The sequence below is a fragment of the Delphinus delphis genome, chromosome 14 (assembly GCF_949987515.2).
Source record: "Delphinus delphis chromosome 14, mDelDel1.2, whole genome shotgun sequence".
NCBI lineage: Eukaryota > Metazoa > Chordata > Mammalia > Artiodactyla > Delphinidae > Delphinus > Delphinus delphis.
In genome coordinates this window covers 57,085,309-57,105,456 of record NC_082696.1, presented here as the reverse complement: position 1 = coordinate 57,105,456, position 20,148 = coordinate 57,085,309, and the positions used below count along the sequence as shown (strand labels likewise).

Here is a 20,148-nt window from a genome sequence, read left to right as displayed (position 1 = left end):
ACCATGATTACCTAAAGCAAACATAATTAAAGAATAACCTTTACTAGGCACATAAATGTTAAGTGAACTTAATTCATGACTGAGACTTCAAATGAGACATAGGGCCAAAATTCTAAGGATTACATTTATATAAGTATTAATCACAAAAATGAACACAAAAAAGTCAAGAGAAACCCTATGTTGATATACGTGTGTGCATGTGACTGATTTTTATAGATACATCATAGAATATTTCTAGAAGAAATCACCATTTTGGAGAGGGAAAAGGAGGAAACAGTGGGTGATTTTCTACTTTCCACTCTTCTGCATTGCTTTTTTTTATAACTATGAAACATGTACAACTTTCAAATTAACTCCTCCCCACATAAACACAAGGAGCAGTCTAATGTCAGTTAAAACATTTTTTTAAAAATGTGTAGGTGGTCTACAATTAGAGTAAACTAAAGAAATTTTAGACTTAAGAGCTGAGCATGAAAGAAAAATAGACAATGAGGTTTTGGAAGTCCAGTGGGGAGATTTTGTTTTTGTGGCTTAGTTTCTATATAACAACGGACAAACTCCTTCTTAACTTAGTATTTCCTAATTTAAATTCTCGTTTCATCTAAGTGTCCAGCACTCCTATCCATATAAGGATAGAACTACCCAAAGGAGTAATTCATCCTTCCAAGTACTAAAAAGAGACAGTAAAACTCTTTTCCCAAGGTACAAGATAGTAATAAGAAAAGCTGCTCAGATATTCAATAAAAAGAAGCAACTCCTCCTCCATAGTGACTTGAACTAAAATGCACTTTATAAGTAACGTGCTCAGTCCTCATAAAAGAAGGTGTACATTGAAAAATGTCCAGGGCTTCCCTGGTGGTGCAGTGGTTGAGAGTCCGCCTGCCAATGCAGGGGACACGGGCTCATGCCCCGGTCCGGGAAGATTCCACATGCCGCGGAGCGGCTGGGCCCATGAGCCATGGCCGCTGAGCCTGCGCATCCGGAGTCTGTGCTCCACAACGGGAGAGGCCACAACAGTGTGAGGCCCGCGTACCGCAAAAAAAAAAAAAAAAAAAAAGAAAAAAGAAAAATGTCCAGGCATCACACATCTACTCCCCTCGCTTTTGTCAGGGTAAAGAAATCTGGTCTCTGTGGCACCAGACATCAGTCCCTTGGGGCCCATGATCTTCTCACCTTCACACACCAAGCTGCTAAAATAATCTAGCAAATAGTAGCCTCTTAGTGACCATTCGTTCAATGAATGACATTTCCTCAAGCAGTGCCCACTTGTAGAAGTCAACAGAATAATATAGCTCTGATAAGTAAGAAAATAATAGTTTCTGGACCCACTGGTTTGCCATTTTTACTTAAAAAAATATATTTAGAAACACAAATGATAAAGACCACCTTGATGAAATGCCTCTGAATTCAGCTTGGTTTTATACTAGCCAAGGAATCATCTCCTGAGTTACTCTAATGAACTGCAGGAATTTGGATGTGGCACCCTTAAAGGTGGAGGTGGGCACAGGGTATGGAGAGTGGGAAATCCTCAGTTCTGTCCCACTTCCTTCAGGCCAGCAGAGAGTTGTCCCTACACCTTGACACAGACAAGCTTCTATATCTCAGTGGCTAATGAAGAAAGACATTCTTTTTTTCCTTCTGAGCATCAGGACTCATCTTTGTACCTTGCAGTGTTTCTGGAATACCTCCTCTGGGTCTCATCAGCTCACCACCTTGCAAAGATGAGAAGAGGGTTGCTTTTTCTACCATTCCTGCCATCTGGAAGACCCTCTTTGTTTCATTCCTCCCCATAAATAGTCCATCTGTGCTCAAATCTCATGGTGAAATGTATCCTTGATCTTTTTGCCTCCACCTCTTAATTTATCCTTTGACTTCAGTTCCTGTCCTAAGATTCAATTTTCTACATCAAGCTCTTGTTTTCCATATTTTTCTATGCTGGCTACTTCTTTCTGGTTAATCAGTGTAGGGGAAAAAATTTAGGACCAATCTCCTTGAAATAAAGTTATGGCTCTGACTGCCACTAAGCCTCTCACAACCTTCATATAAAAGCAGTAAACCACAAGATCACTTCAAATTTTTACTAGCACAGTTATTTTAAAGGAAGAAGATATTTTTAGAAAGCTTTCCAGATTTATAGAAGTTTTAAATGTACTAAAGCCAGATAATTAATTCCAAACAGCTTCAATACTTCCTCTCCTGTGAGACCAAACCAAGTCACAAAAACAGGAAGTGGCCAAATGGCCGTGGACCTACCTGAGGGTATGGGGAAGTCCTGGACTTTGACTTTGAGCTGGAGAGCCTGGACTTGGCCCCCTTTCTGCTGTCAGTCATGGCAGGAGTGGAGCTGCCTGCATAGGAGAAGGCTGGTTTGGAGGCTGAGATCTGATCCAGGGAGAGCTGCAGCCCTTTGTATTCCGTGTCTCTGCAGGGTGGGAAGACACAGCCCTTAATCGGCCACCACAGGAAATGGATACACATGTTCTCTTACCGGAAATGACAGCCATTCATATTCAAAAAGGAAGCAAGAAAAAGTTAACCATGTAACTGGTTTCCACAAACACCTTGATTATTTTAGAAGTGCCTAACATTTAACTAATGCCTCTGAATGTAGCTGCCCCAGGTACCACAGCTAAATTATATGATATACTCATGAAGATGTCTTGATTAAAAATACATTTTTCATTATTTTTATATAAGTAGAAAATAAATCTATAATTCAAATTCGCTGAGCTTTTGTGTCCTCACTGGTAAGATATGGATTATAAAATTTACTCTAAAAATTGTCTGTGTGGGGTGAGCGCCATAGACAATTGACCATCTGATGCTATCTGATCACTGGCAAGAAGAATGTCTTCTATCAGCTGCTCCTAGATCAATCATTCTAGGTAAACATTCCAAATATTCGTATGGCTAGCAAACTAGTGTATCTAGCTTATTAGTTAAAAATCCCTTTCGGGACTTCCCTGGTGGCGCAGTGGTTAAGAATCCACCTGTCAATGCAGGGGACACGGGTTCGAGCCCTGATCCAGGAAGATCACACATGCCACAGAGCAACTAAGCCTGTGCACCCCAACTACTGAGCCAGCGCTCTAGAGCCTGCAAACCACAACTACTGAGCCCACGTGCCACAACTACTGAAGCCCGCGCTCGCCTAGAGCCCGTGTTCGCAACAAGAGAAGCCACCACAACAAGAAGCCCGCACACTGCAACGAAGAGTAGCCCCTGCTTGCTGCAACTAGAGAAAGCCCACGCACAGCAATGAAGACCCAACACAGCCAAAAATAAATTAATTAATTAATTAAATTATATATTTTTAAAAAATCCCTTTCAACAGGCTAACTAATTCAGTTACCTTAGGGTACACTTTCCCACCAGTTCTTTTTACTCCTTCATTCAGTAAATATTTATTAGGCTGCTAATATATATCAGACTTTGTGCTATATGGAGATGAAAGGATAAATAAGGCATTTAGAGTCCCTGCCCTTGTGCAGATCACAATCTATTGGGGAGAAGAAATAATAAACAAATAAACATAATAACTGCAGACTGTGATATGACCGGGATAAAGAGTGTATCTCAGAAAGTTCGTTACAAAGGTATTGCTGAGGCATTGAGGGACTACAGATGACAGCTTGGCCCTGCCCCCAGCTACCACCTCAGCCTGCTTCCAGGCAGCGGGGAGTCTCAGCTCACTCCTCACCCCTTCCCACTGGCAGCCTGACTAAAATGTTTCAGAGTCTTCTTTGTGAGGACTCGTGGGAGCATTTTCTCTCAGGTTCCAGGACTAGCTGAGCTGCTCCTGAGTAATTGATTTCTTTTTATCTCACGAGCACTGTGAATCATATCATTCATCATGTTTCCCTCTTTGCAATGAAGTCAAAAGCCCTGAGCCCAAGGCTGATGTGTCACCACCTCTAGCAAGTATACAAGTCCTCAGGTCAGGCATTTCGGGCAACAAACTCCACGGCTTCCTTTATTTTTTTCTTAGCTTATTTTTCCTTTCTCTAATGGGTTCACCTTTTTAAACATTTTCTGTGCATCTTCAATGCTCTTCAGATTAAGATAGCTATATTCAGTGTAACAAATTGATAAAATTATATATGTTAAAGTGACTGGCAGATGTCCATGGTTCAGCGAATATTCATTAACCTTCTTTTCCTTTTCCCTACCTATTCTTCTACAGAGAGATCCGGCAAAAGCAAAAGTATAATTCAGGCAAGGAGTTCCTCCTCAAGTGACCAGGAATAGAAACCAGCTAAAACAGGTCCAATAATATCAATGCAACTAACTGGAGTGTAGTGATAGATGTCATCAAATTGCAATGGCTTCTTATCAAACAGTCCATCTACTCAGTGAAAGTTAAAAAAAAAAAAATCACCTATGTGAGTAACAAAAATTTAGAAAGTAGGGACTTCCCTGGCGGTCCAGTGGTTAAGACTCTGTGCTGTATGGCGGGGGGCATGGGTTTGATCCGTGGTCGGGGAACTAAGATCCCACCTGCCACGTGGCCAAAAAAAACCCAAAATTTAGAAGGTAGGCATGGGAATTGTCTCCTGGGCTTGGGGAGTCTGATCACATCACTGGTTTGCTATACACTCTAAGCTCTAATCGACTCCCAAGGACAACACATGGCACAGGCTCTGATCATTCCCTGGTCAGAACCTCAATGCCCGCCAAAATGTGGTGCCCACCTATTTTTCTGACAATATCTCAGAATTTTCCTTCATTAGCCCCTCACTTCATCTAAAATAGTTCTCCCCAAACTGACCTTATACTTTCCTGATTTTCTCTCTACTCCAACACATACTTATAAAACCCCTCTTATAAAGAACTATCTTAGATCCCACTCGCCTCTAGGAAGCCCTTCCCAGCTGCTAAGCCCATCCATTCCTTCAGTATGTGTTTACTAAGCATCTTTGTGGTGGCCGTGGGGACACAGCAATGAGCAGAAGGACTAAGCCACTACCCTCATGACCAAGGCACCAGGGCCAGTTCCTGAGGGAAGTGGGGAAGGAACCAGGAGCTTATCTCTTTCCTCCTCTAATCTTATTTTTCAAGAGATTATGTCTTATCTTTCCCAGTGGCTTATAAGTTGCTAGAAGATTAGAGTCAAGACCTACTCTATTCCAATGGCATTTTTTTTTTTTTTTCCTGTACGCGGGCCTCTCACTGCTGTGGCCTCTCCCTTTGCGGAGCACAGGCTCCGGATGCGCAAGCTCAGAGGCCATGGCTCACGGGCCCAGCCGCTCCACGGCATGTGGGATCTTCCTGGACCGGGGCACGAACCCATGTCCCCTGCATCGGCAGGCGGACTCTCAACCACTGCGCCACCAGGGAAGCCCCCAATGGCATTTTGCACAAGAGTTCACATAGACGGAAGAGGAAGAAGGTAAGGATGCAACTAAAAAAGGACTGTTTTCTTCAATGACGACTAATAACTTGGAGCCCAAAAGCCTTTCTCTGGGGAAAAAGACCCTTGTGGGCTGTGAGTCCCCAGACCCACCTGGCCCTGAGATCACATGGATATGACAGTGAGCAAGCTAGGCTCTGACAGGAGGTAGAGCCCCCATCCTTGACCATCTTCTGTGTCAAATGTACTTCTGTCTGCTGGGCAGCAGAGTATCCATCCAGTCCCTAAGACTGACAGCAAAAATCATGCACCCCTGAAAACTGGTCAAATCATTTTTGTCGACTCATTCTTAATGCAACATTTCAGCACAGAGACTTCATGGCTACAAGCAGAGAGTAAACAAGGATTCACTTTTCTCTTGCACACTATCAGACCCCAGAGTATGCATTTCAACTACTGAAAAAGTCTCTCCAAAATTTTTGCATAGTTTCCAATGAAGAAAACACTCCAAATTAAATAGGCCTAAATAAAATTCGAAAGCCAGTAAATGCTTTTAATTTCTACATATACACATGAAAAAGCTAATAAATACAAAAAGAGTTATACTTTGGATACACCAGTTAAAATATTAATGTTCTGGTGCACCAAAAAATACAAAAACAAATCTGCCAAAATTAAGCAGTAGATCATGAAGTCAGGTAGATCACAGTTTGAGCCTCTTACTGTGTGATAACCTGTCTAGACTTTAATTTCCTCTTTAAAATTCACAGGGATGTGGGCTTCCCTGGTGGCGCAGTGGTTGAGAGTCCACCTGCCGATTCAGGGGACATGGGTTTGTGCCCCGGTCTGGGAGGATCCCACATGCCGCGGAGCTGCTGGGCCCGTGGGCCACGGCTGCTGAGCCTGCGCTTCCGGAGCCTGTGCTCCGCAAGGGGAGAGGCCACAACAGCAAGAGGCCCGTGTACCGCAAAAAAAAAAAAAAAAAAATTCACAGGGATGTGCTGAGGTTCAGATGAAATATTATGTGGAAAGCTTATAGCCCAGTACCTAGAACATAGTAAATGCTCAATAAATAGTATTATTTCTTCACTTCCACCCTCGATGGCACTTTTTGGCAGCTGATTTCCCCAAAGCGATAGTTTCACTTTGGTAGCAACTGTAATACCTTTCATTACAAACACTTCCCTATGCTGTATTTCTTTCCTTTCTATCTCAAACTCATTTTCGTTTGCTCTGTTCCTTTTTAGCTTCTAAACTGTATTGTAGTGTGGCCAACATATTTATTAAGTTCATTAAGTTCTTTATTGCTAAGTCAGCAAATGAAGACCATAGAGCAAAACAGACCTGGCATTCGGAGAGGAGCTTGGCCTTCCTGTTTCTCTGTTCGAGACTCTAACAGCTCAAAAGATGTGTTAGGATGAAAAGCACAATAAAAAAATACCCACTTAAAGACATTTCAAGTACGGTTGATGTACTGCCAAGAGCAACTCTGCATGGCAGATTCACTGAGAACAAAGCATTTGTTTTACTTTCAGAATTCTATTAAATTGAGTATTTCATTTGTATAGATTAAAGGTCTAGATGCTGATGGGAATCACATTACTGAGTTCCATTTCCCTCCTCCAAACTCAGACACAAAGAAGAGTCTGGCTCTACCTCTCCCCCTTCCCCTAGTGAGGTGTATTCTGGTATACACACACATCCTCAAAGTTAGGTGTATGCCTAGTAAAGCCGTTCAGTGCTTCCCTGTGGAGTGGGACAAAATAAAATACGTGGGTGCACAGAACTTAGACTCTGAAATGAGAATGGTGAGGAGCTTGACTTAGGTGACTTTAATAAAGGAAGGACTCAGCCCTGCTCAAGCTTTCTTGAGAAGTGCCTCATAGACCACGTTAAGGACCCCATAGGTAACCCTCTCAAGAGCAGCTCACGCTGTTCTCCCAGATATGACTGGCATATTGAAAGAGGAACTGACATATGCCATTTGGCATATTTTTCAATTTACTTTTCTTTGGTTCTCTTTTTAATGACTTGTACCAGCGCCACAGACATCCTCAGGTACCTAGGCTCTGAAAGCTATGTGAAATGGGTAATTTGCAATCACTAGGACTTGCAGCTTGTCAATCTCACCCATATTTACACAGACCAAAGTAATCCTCTTATTCCATTATGGACAGTCAGAAATCATTCAATTTGCAGAATTAACCATCTGAGTCTACTCTAAACTTTATAATAGGCATGTACATATTTGGAATTACTCAAATTCCAATAGAATAAAAGGGGCTATTTTTGCATCATTGGCCTTCTCAGCCTTTCCTTAAGCAATATTCCATGACCACTCACAAGGTAAATGCCAAATTGCCAAATGGGAAGCTCACTGTGATGCCCTTGCAAAGCAAATGAAAGGTGTCTTCGCTGCTGAAAGGTACTGTCCGCTTCAGAGAAATGCATCAATATTATGTCTAGCATTTTGACTGGGAGACTGGCATCCATGATGCCAACAGCAGCACCAACATATGTACGGCCTTCAAGCGAGTTGGGATGATTATACAGAGAAGTAATCAACAGTATTTGATCAGCTCATGCTGAGTCAAGACTCTTTGCAAGAATTTCCCTCTTCAGCTCTGCCTTACCCTTTTCTGCTTTTGTTTCCACTGAATTTTTGGTTTCTGTCATGTCTGTTTTGGAGCTGGCCGTTCTGGAGTTTGTTGACTTTATGTTATGTGGCAATTCGTAAAAGATGTTGCCAGATTTCCCAATTGAGCTTTTTTTGTTGTTTTTTAATGGCTGAAGGTGATCAAATTACCGAGGAAAACGTGGAAACAAAGACATACAATTGATTTGGCTCCAAAGGCGCTGACTGAAATAAGAAAAGGATTGCATTAAACCGTGATCGGATTAAGTAGGAATGACTGTGCCTTATACTAAACTTTTTAATTGGATTCTAGAGTCACTGTTACACGAAGTGCATGACCTTCTTTTTATTCTGGCAGAGTTGCTGCCTGGCCACTGGGTAGACCTCTGCAGCAGAGAGACCTACTTTCTGTTTCATTTTCAGGCCCCCACAGAGCCCAGCAGAGGTATCTGATAAGGAGGATTCCATACTGTGAGGGGCTCACAGACTTAGACAATCTGCTGGGAAATTAGGCTAAGGCACCCTTGGAAATGTAATAGTCTCATACTAATATGAGACTATTACCCTTAGTAATAGTCTCATACTAATACTAAATGTAATAGTCTCATACTAATAAGTGGATTTGTGTTTGCCCCTTGTGGTTTTCTCCATTTGATTTGGTGATTTTAGTAGTTCCCCAAAAGTCTTGGGGTTTCCATAAACATTGCCTAGAAACCTCTTTCTCCTCCATTTTGTAGGTTTCATCCAACATGCTATGGAGTGGATGGCCTCACAAGGGTAAGGGATGACTTACCCTTCTCGTATGTGAGAGTAAGTATTACATGATAGTGAATGAGGTTTACTATCACATTGTGATTTCAAGAAGGAAAGACAGGGATGTAAACAAACAACAACAACCAAAAAGTAAGTCAAAAACTATAATGTAAGATGTGGCAAGACCAACCATCCTCACAACAGGGATAGTGTAACACTTTCATACAAACCCACGACACAAGTTGAAATATAGTTCAATCCAGACCGGTCACCATATTGCATCTGACTTTGTTCCCTTCTCCCCATTGGCCATAGTGATCTCTCCCTGCTCCCTCCTCTGAGCTCCTCTACCAGTCACTGTCCCACCCTCATTTGGCACTTGTAAATCTGTCTCACAGTGAATGGCATATCTTAAATTCCTTCTCTTCTAGTAGTCTCTGTTTACTGTCTAGCACAAATATCTTACAGAGAACAGACGCTCACTTGCAAGTGATTAACAAAATAATTCTCATTGCAATAAACTGTTATTCTACTCCAATCCGAATGACCAAAAATTCAAAAAACTGGCAAACTTTTCTACATAAATAAGAAAGAAATATCTGCTAAGTAAGCAAGTTTATGTGAGGGATTCTTAAATTCCCAGATTATAATTAATAATCATCATTCTGAAATTCTGTGAGATCTTAAGTCAAAGAAACAAATCATATGCTACCGTTTCAGTGGTATGTATATCCATTAAATGCACTTATTTTTTATCAAGTTATAATTCAGGCATGGCATATGTGATATTTAGGCAAACTAGAATACTAAATTAATTTCATCCTCAACCATGTCTTTGGAACCATTACAGTTGTAATGAAGGGGTGAGTAGGAATAGTGCTTTAAACATCCAGAGAAACGCTTCTAAAAATCACTAATGAATACAATATCTCTGCAACAGAAAAACATGAAAAGGATGTAAGCAGTGCACAAATTGCTAGGAAATAATTTTTTTAAGGCTTTGCCTCACTACTAGTAACCTGTGTGAATTAAGGCAGCTACCAGATGTCATTCTTGCCTTTCAAATTGGCAAAGATTTTTTAAATGACAATAAATCTCAATGAAGGCAAGGTGAAATAAATGGGTATTTCTATATACTACTGCTAAGACAGTGAACTAGCAATGTTTACCAAGAGTCTTAGGAATGTTCATACCTTAAATCCAGTAATTCCACCTCTAGGAATATATCTTATGAAAATAATCAGAGATGAGTATCAAAAGTCTATATACAAGGGTGTTTATCAGCATAATTTCTTGTATTTAATTATACACAAATAGGAGGAACCAACAATAGAAGCATTACTTAATTATGGCCTACTAATGTGATAAAATACTATGCAGTCATTCATTTTTTTTTACTCTAAGAATGTGAAAAATACTATTGACAATGTGAAAAATTTTCTCTTTTTAAATCAACATGTACTGTATAGGCATGTATATGCATGTACCATAGTGGGAGGCAAAAAACTAAAATGTTAACAGAGGAGTTCTGGAAAATAAATTAACGATGTTCTTTACGTTCTCTTTATACCATTCCACATTATTTTAGTTTTTTCTGTAATAAACATGTATGACTTTTATAATCAGAAAAAAAATTATTGAAAAAGAAACACTAATTGAGGCAAATTTCAGGCACTCCTACCTCATTGTGAAATGGTTCCCCAATTTCTTTTCCTTATATATCCAGGGTTTCTTCTTTGTGAATGTTAAATTACAAAGAGAGAAAGCACTACTAAACTTCTTTTCCCATAGGTTCAACTTCTCATGCACACCATTTATAATTTTTAAATGTCCAAATGACTTTATGCTCTCTTAGTGCCTGTACATTTCACTTTCTTTCTGATCTATTTTCCACCCTTCCTACCTGACAGAATTATCTGTCTCTGAAGGCTTTCAAGTGAACTATAGGACTTTATGTTTCCTTCTTTGGAGACTATAACTTAAAATATTACTTATAACTGAAAAACAGAAAGTCTTGCCACAGAGCTTCTTAAAACAATTTAGTTTCATATGAGTTATAGATGACATATTTGTCATTGTTTAAATGGCATAAACCCTACTTTGGGGCCACATTTCTTGTTCTGAGGAACTTAGTTTTTTACGTTCAGAATTCATTCTATATCTAGCTACTAAAGTTTTAGGTATGTTTGTGAATCTTCCTGGTCTAAGTTCCAAATCCTATTGATCTTATAGCTGTGCTGTGTCTTATTTTCTTGAGGTGGACTTTAAAAGTTAGATTCGAATAAATTAAATGCAAAATGTGCTGCCTCTTTCATCAAAGGCATAAATTAAAAATGGTCGGTCTCCTTTCCCAGGAGAATCCCTAATTTTAGCCCACTTCTGGAGGAGAAAAAAAAGCCAAATATAAAGAAAGTAAAAAATGATATTAATATCAACCAAGTTTTTCTTACATTTAAAATTTTTCACAAATAGAAAATAAAATGCACACATGTTTTTCTGGCCCCCTCTTTGCATTCTGTCTCACCTCTCCACCCTCTCTGTCCATCCCTCTCACTTTCACTGTCAATTATTAAGCTGATGTTTTTCAAATATATGTTCTCTTTAAAACCCTGCCTATGTTTAAGATAGATATGCGATGGGGGAATCCATCACCTAACACCTTATATTTGGCTGAGGTTCTATTCTCACAGGAATAGCTTTCTCACATAGTTCTTCTGACCCTTACAAAGCTGATTCCTAAACCCTACAATCCTCTGGCAGAGAGGGTGAAAGGGCACACCTCCTGTTTTCAACTCCACACAAACTCCAGGAACAGAAAAATACCTGTAATCGCGAAGAAATAATCTTTCCCCAACACTGGGATCCTATCCACAAGATCTCAGGGTCCCCCAATTCCCCACAGTGTGTGAGGAGGCCCCGCAAAGCCAAACCTCATGGCACTGTTGGAAGCGCTGCCCTTTCCTACACAACACAAGGCCCTGACATGTCTGCAGATCACAGAAAAGTTGAACCTCAGTCTTCGAACTCCCTGGGAAAAGATGCAGCAAAAAATGATGGCATGATGCGATGTTTTCAAATGCACAAAGTCTTCATCTGTTTAACTTAAATATTTTAAAATGTGTCCTATAGCATTTATTCTTGATTAAACCTCTTCTAGATAGTTAATCATTTAACGGTTTCTTTACAGTTGCTGTGCAAACAGTTCATTCATACCTAGGACATATCAAATCTCACAGATGTGTTCTTTAATTGGATTCATTTATTTCTAATCTCCTTAAGTCCTTACTACTGTAATGCTTAACTAAATATACATTACACTCTATTATTTAAACAGCTAAAATAAATTTGAGATGTATTTTATGAATAAGAATTCACAATTCAACAAATGTTTTATTATCATTATTATTATATGTCTTGGTATTCAGATATTTTAAATTGCCTGGTAAATAAGCTGTGTTTTAACAAAATAAGTTCTGAATTGTTGCTAGAGATTCTGAATTGCCCACTGAAATACCAAATTTTTCATTGTCCCCATATTTGGAGTCAGAGAGCTTGTATAATACTATACAGAATATATAGTTATAAATACAGCCTACTACTAAAGACAGGTGCCTGCTTTTATTATCTTTAGGGCTGGAGATGTTTCCTTGGCTCCCGTGAATATGTCTCAAGACTGGTCTAGTGGTTGATGCTCAATATCTGTTGTTAGACATTTATTTCTTTGGCTTTAGACAGATGGCTCAGAAAAGGATAATAGGGTAAGCCTCATCTATTATCCTTCATTGATTCAGTTTATAAGCTTCTTTCTCTAGAGCAGTGATTCTCAAATTTCAGCATGCATCAGAAGCACATGAAAAATGTATTAAAACACAGCTTGCTGGGCTCCACTCTTTAGAGTTTCTCATTTGTAGGTCTAGGATAGAGCCCACAATTTGCATTTTTAACAAGCTCCTGGATGGTGCTGACGCTACCAGTCAGGGGACCACGCTTTGAGAACTAGAGCAGTTGTTATCAGGGATGAGAGAAACTAAAAGAATCCGTTGAAAGAAAGGGCACCACAGAGAAGATGGAAAACCACTGAAAAGGGAGGGAACATTCCAAAGACAAAATTCACATGTTCCCCAGGGCCTGCCCTGACTGCATATATTTCACCAAACAATTCCCATCCCTGACTGTTTGCTTCCTTTCAAGCCTCCTCTTGGGCATTTCCCATTCCTGCAGACCCCAAGCCACTCAGAGCTGTAGGGCTTGGTCTTCAGGCTGCTTCTCTATTAACACCCACTCCCTAGTGACCTCAGCCCCTCCACTGGCTTTAGATTCCATATGCTGATGACCCTCATCTTCAGCTGAGACCTCCTCACTCCAAGACACCCAGATCCAACTGCCTACCTGGTGTTTCCACTCTGATGAATAACAGGTATCTCAAACTAAACATGTCCACACACAACCCTTGATTGCTGCCCTTTCCTACAAATCTGCTTCTTCCCATGATTCACTCAAGTTGCTCAGACTAAAAACCTAGGTGCTGCTCTTGACTCCTATTGTTTTCACAACTCATATCCAGTCCATCTGCAAACCCCATTGGTCTACCTTCAAAACATCCTGAATCTGATCCTTCACCACAACCTCCCTCTTTCAAGCCATCATCTTCCCTCATCTAGGCAATTACAATCATTTCCTAACTGGTCTCCCTGCTTCTTCCCATCACCCACCCCAAAGCCTACTCTCCACATCATCCAGACGATCCTTTCAAAGCTTAAATTACGTCATGCCATGCCTTTGGCTCAAAACTCTCCAATGGCTTCCCAAAGCCTTTGAGACCCAATATGATCTGACTCTGCCTATTCTAGCATCCTCTTTTTCTGCTCTTCCTCTCTCTTTCTCTGCTCCAGCCATAGTGACCTCCTCCATTTGTCAACTTGTCAAGCTGATTGCCACCTCAGGACCTTTGCACTTGCTTCCCACTGCTGGAAATATTCTCCCTGCAGGTCTTGGTATGGCTGCCTCCCTCCCTTCATTTAAGAGTCCTCAGAGAGGACTTCCCTGACCACTTCTATCTCTTTTTCCCTTAATTTTTTCCCCCTCATTTCCTGACATTATACAACATATTTACTTGTTTATAAAAGTAAATTTCTTCCCACTAAATTTTTTTCTTCCCACTAAAATTTTTGCTCCATGAGGGTAGGAACCTTGTCTGTCTTGGTCATACCAGAGTCCTACCACAGAGCTTGGCATGTGGTAGACACTGGGGAAATACTTGCGGAGCAAATGCAAGAAACACGCCCAGTTTTCAGTAGAGAGGACTAGGCTCTACAACATTTCTTACCATCCTCTTAATTACAGTCACAGAAATTAAGCTAATTCTAATGATAGAAATTTGTTTATAATGAAGGTCCTATTGAGTCAACAAGATGAGACACAAATAGAAAAGTGATTACAATGTGAAATGCCATGTAGCGTCTCTAAATATTTTCCCCTGGTTTTCAATTAACCCTCACAATAAATACCACCCTGCACTTTGCTATTTCTTGAACTGCTTTAATTGCAGGAATGAGATTGACACCCACTCTGCCCTCCCTTTTGTGGGCTTCATCCTTCCAGCATTTCTGAGCTGTAACCCTGCAGGGGTCCATTACCCAAATCCAGCACAACAAATACTTCACTTTGCCAGGACTGTAGCAAGATTTCAACAGCTAATAGAAAAGCTGTGACATTACTAGTCTCTTAATGGCTTTTTTTTTTTACATCTTTATTGGAGTATAATTGCTTTACAGTGGTGTGTTAGTTTCTGCTTTATAACAAAGTGAATCAGTTACACATATACATATGTTCCCATCTCTCTTCCCTCTTGCGTCTCCCTCCCACCCCTCTAGGTGGTCACAAAGCACCGAGCTGATCTCCCTGTGCTATGCGGCTGCTTCCCACTAGCTATCTATTTTACGTTTGGTAGTGTATATACGTCCATGCCACTCTCTCACTTTGTCACAGCTTACCCTTCCCCCTCCCCATATCCTCAAGTCCATTCTCTAGTAGGTCTGTGTTCTGGAGGAAAAAAAATGCTGCTCTTTTCCTGTCGTATATTTGGACACCGATATCAATTAATGGGAGTGTTGAAAGAAGTAAATCTCGTGGGTCCTTACCTTCAGCCACCAGAACACATTACAGTCATCACAAGCGCAGAGAGTGAAATGAATGACCGAGGAGCAGAAGCAAGCCACAAACCCCTAAGAATGTTCTGAAACCAGGATTCTATTTTTATCGTGGTTTTCAATAGTAGGAGGAGAGAGCCAGCACATTCTCAGATTGCATTGCTAGAGAATGTTGCTATTCTCAGAGAGATGTAAAAAGTGGCAAGGGACTTGGATTTAAAAGTACAAACACAGAGAGAATCCCACTTTAATGGGTACCATTATGACATCCAGTTCAACATAATGAGGCTATTTCCACGATCTGGCCAGCAGCCCATATTAGCACGGCTTTACTGATGTGGATACAACAAATTCTGTTTGAACAAGAAATCCCAGGGAAAAAAAAAAGAGATCCTTTCACAAGCTCTATCTATTTAGCAATCAATCAAAGGAAAGATATCCTTCTAGTAAAGACAGCAGCTTGCATTTGAATCCTGGTAAAATATTAGATGTTCTGAATAAAATAATGGTCTACAGGTGATGCTTCTGGACTGCTGTTTTGTGAACATGTCATGACCGTTGGTGCTTAAACTGGTGGAGGGGAGATGGGCTGGGGCCTGGAAGTGAGCATACTGCATAGCAGCTGACTGGTTCTGGGAAGCAATGGAGACCCCATATTGAACAAGAGAGTGAACTATCCATAGACCTTGGTAAAATCTCTGCAAAACATCCTATTACTTCCTGAGCAATAGGTGTAATCATAAAATTGCCAATTTTGGACTATTTCAATATACAGAAATGGCAATTTCATATGGTTCACCCTAGTACAATGTTACCAGCTTAAAAACAGCATACCAAATAGGAAGTTGGACGGGCTCTAGAGTCTGGGCCCTGGGGTGGTATGCTTTCTCTTGAGCTGTGTTATATTGGCTAAGTCACTTGGCCTCTCTGAGCCTCTGGCACAAAATAACCACCGCTCAAATGCGAGTCCTTCTTATTCCCCAACCTTTCTAAGCTTGGCAACAAACAAGAGCACCTTCCCACCCCTCCTTCAGCTTGGAGCTGACAACCATCTTCCAGTCTCTCCGGGGCAAGGCAGCAGCAATGCCTGGGAATTTCCCTTTACAAAAGAAAAGTTTAATTACATTAACCTAAAATAATTAGCAACACTTCCTAAAAATGTAATAAATCGGCAAAGACTATTTTGACTCTAGAGAGATTCTTCAATTTAAAATTTGCTGAGATGCTTAACCCTATTAGAAGTCAGCCCCACAAAATATTCAAAAATCACAGTCAAAGCAGAACAAAAATCTACTCTCAACATCATTCCAACAGGACAAAAGTCAACCTGGGCACAATTGCTCTCTCTCTCTGGCTCAGGTAATGAGATACACAGGACCTGCCCTGGGTAATATCCTTGTGAGAATTAAAATTGGACTTCTTAGCCTGCAATCGGTTACCTTGCTGCCAATCATGATCTCCATACACACACACACACACACACACACACACACACACACACACACACACACACACCCCCCTCTCTCCAGAGGCCCGGCTCCTCTCACTGCATCCGCTCCCTCCCCACCATCTAACCAGAGGGGAGTCTGACTGCCCCTGCAAGCTTATTCCCCAAGGGCGCCCTAACAGTCCCAAGGTACTTTGGGCCCTCTTCCTTCTTATTGTGGATGGAAGCACTTCCCTCCAGGAAGGAATCTCAGTCATCAGTAAATCTATGGAGAAATCAAGGTAGGCTATAGCTTGGACTTGTGCTTACTTCTTTTTCCTTCAGATATTGTCTTGTTCATTTCGATGTCCTCAGAACCTAGCACTGTGCCTGACACATAATAGGTGCTCAATAAATCATTTATAAATACTTAAAGACCTATTAGCACTAACCAACTGAAGGATGGTCTCACAGTCCTTTCCAGATGCCTCAGAATGTTTGGTGACTTATTCTTGGGCAACCCTCAGCCTTCTGAAGACTTGTGCTTTCCCTCCTTCAGCCCAAAGACTCACAGACATTTATTCTGCGTTTACTGGCAGGCCAAAAATTATTCTATTTAATTTCACTGAAATAATCACCCTAATAATTTACACTTATCCCATGTTACTTTGTAATCAGGCACAGTGCCAAGAACCCCACACATTATCCATGTAATGTTCACAATGACTCTATGAGGTAGATATAATTATTACCCTCATTTTACAGATTAAAAAAAAGGCAGTGAAGTTAGGCAATTTGCCCACAATCACAGAGTTAGTGGCAGCACTGGGATTTAAATAGGCAACAGACCCAGAGCCCAAACCCTTAACTAATATGATATTGCATGATAAAATGTAGTGATATCTCATTTCATAACACATTTTTCAAATATCTTGTAAAATGTCCCTATAGTTATCAGAGTTTGAAACATCTAAGTAAGAAGCCTGGGGGTTAGGCTGCATCATATTCTAGTAGTAGGATTACAATGTCAAACGCCGCACTGGGGAGGCCTTCCGGTTCTGCAAATCTGGAGCTGGCCACATAGCTTCTCTGCACCTCCCTCTCCTCCATTCTGCTTCTGTTTGTTGTCCTAATGTATATCTCACATTTACTTCCTACAAATAATTTTTTAAATACAACCATTATACCACTGTGGCGCCACTGTGTATTCATTTCAATAAGATTTTAAGTTCAATTCAGAATACTGACATCCCTTAAAACTTTAAAAACTATGTCCTATGCCTGGATGCTAAAAATATATATATTCATTATTAAAGTCAAATGAACATGTTGAAGATATACTAGTACTCATTTGGGAAAGGTACAAGCTTTGGGGAAAATAGTTTCCAATCCTGATGGAACACGCTGAGTTCCAACAAAAAAAGTTCAGGTAAAAAGGTAGAGACAGAAAGAAACCCAGCTTTGGGCTTCCCTGGTGGTGCAGTTGTTGAGAGTCCGCCTGCCGATGCAGGGGACACGGGTTCGTGCCCCGGACCAGGAAGATCCCACATGCCACGGAGCTGCTGGGCCCGTGAGCCATGGCCGCTGAGCCTGCGCGTCCGGAGCCTGTGCTCCGCAACAGGAGAGGCCGCAACAGTGAGAGGCCCGCGTACCACAAAAAAAAAAAAAAGGGAGAAACCCAGCTTAGACAAGAGCAGTGAGACAAGCACAGCTGAATCGAATTTGAAGAGTGACTGTCACAGAAATACTTATGGAAAAAGAACAATGGGACAAATGTGTGGAAGTCATTGTTTCATCTCAAAAGATTCCACTTCTGTCCAACCCTTAAAATTCTACTCCTTCCCTGACACCTCCACCTTCATTTAAAGCTCCTTTGAATTCTGTGCCCTTAGCAAATAGTGCAAGTGTACCATATCATTTCAAACTAGACTAATCTGAGTTCTTAAATATTTAAATGAAACTCTTTTATTTTGTCAACTAAATTGTAAACTACTCAACAGAAGCCAAGACTTCTGTTTCATGTATACATGCAATAAATCATTGCAATCTGCCATCCTCTGTAAAACACTGGTGAGATAGCCATACCCAGTCCATGTAGAGAGATAGGGAACATACAAAAGCCTCCACTGATCATCAAAAATGCCACTGTCACAGGTTTTATTCACTTTAAATTATAATTACTGACTTGGTAAAATTGACAAAACACTGGTTCCAACAAAATTAACCTCAGAAATTTGATAAAAGCTTAGTTTCTTAGAACCCTCTTTTTCCTTGTAAACACCATTTCACCCTGTAAGGCACCTTCTAGCTTGCCTGGCACAAATAAGGCACTTGGTAAATGCTGGCTTACCTCCATCCAAGCAGAAATCTCAGCTCCCTCTAGAGCATACAGTGACACCAGTGAAAAACAGGGTGACCCTAATCAAACTATAGAAGCCACCACACACAAAGAGCACAATGCTTGGAGGGGTGTGAATGGAAGGACTGGGGAGGGGAAAGAAAATAAACACTTAAATTTGTGGATTCGAGGATCCTGAAATCCAAGTTAAAGAGGGAATTATTCATCTCCTTCCAAAGTATTTCAGTTGAAGTCACATATTTGGCAAGAGCTAGTAACAACAGTTAAGATATTTTGAGCATCTGCTCTCTGCCAGGTACTGTGCTATACGTACAGTATCTTATTTAATCCCCCCTCGGTCCTTAAAAAGTGTATGCAAATGTCTCCATTTCACAGATGGGAAAACAGAGGGTCAACGGTGTAGAGCTGTGCTCAAAGTCTCACAGCTATTATGCAGCAACGCATATTTGAACCTGGATCCATCTGACACCAAAGCCCACGCCTTCCCCTTGCAGTTTGCTTCGAATGATACTGTGCTTTTAAAAAAACAAAATCACGATCCTAGTGCAATATAACTTCCCAGAGTAAAAGTCACAGATGGTAAACAGATGGCCCAGACTCAGCCAGACCCCTAACGTTGTCAGTGCCCAACAAAAGCAAGTTCCTCTCTCATGGCCCTTAGCCCTGCCCTCACCATGGATCACCTCTCCCCACTGCCAGCTCTCTGGACCTTGGGATGCCTGCAGCAGGGGGAAAGGAGATGGGAAGTTACTCCTTCAGACAAGGCAGAATGTTAAATCCCTCCACCCATAGGCACTCGGGTATTTCCAGGTTCCATCTAAACTCCAACCAATCCTTTTTGCATGATGGCTTAAACACAGACACCAGCACTTCAACCCAAATGAGTCTTCTATCACTGCCTGCTCATCTAGAAAGATGTCACAAGCCAATGAGAACAGAAAACAGAGAGGAAAGCACTGGATAAGTGGAAGGAAGTAGCAGCCTTTTACTAAATTATCAAGATATGCATAATCCAAAAAACGTAAATCAACTATGCTTCAATTTAAAAAAAAAAAGGTATGCATAATCCACCCACCTCCACACACACACATCTTGTACCAAACATAACAGCATTTGCCTCATGACCACACTAAGTCAAAAGACAAAAACATGTTTCTCCGGAGTTCCAGTAAAGCCTTATTTGAATTTGTCCATCCATTCACAATAACATGGATGAATCCCTGCCTTCAAATGTAATGATCCATGTTTTTCCACGATGTGACTCAAAGATCAGAACCCTTCTCCTCCCAACAGCCAGAGAAGAGTGGTCAGTCTGGTCATTTAGTAAGCACCAAGTGGCCTCCACCCAGGAAGTAAAGGGGAGGTCTTGTGAGTCAGTGCCATCCAGGTCAGGGTAACAACAAAGGAAGGAGTGGAAGCCAGAGGGGCCTGCGGAAGGGGAAGCAGCCAGGCAGCAGCGCTGCCAAAGGGGCAGAG

General features: G+C 41.1%; 1 protein-coding gene across 1 annotated transcript in view; it reads right to left on the bottom strand.

Moving 5' to 3' along the window:
- SIM1 (SIM bHLH transcription factor 1) overlaps positions 1-20,148 on the bottom strand; it is a 65,904-nt gene that overhangs the window by 23,283 nt on the left and 22,473 nt on the right. The window contains exon 9 of the mRNA XM_060030593.1: positions 2,254-2,422. Within this exon, the coding sequence (XP_059886576.1) occupies positions 2,254-2,422 (169 nt within the window). The remainder of the gene's footprint in view (positions 1-2,253; positions 2,423-20,148) is intronic.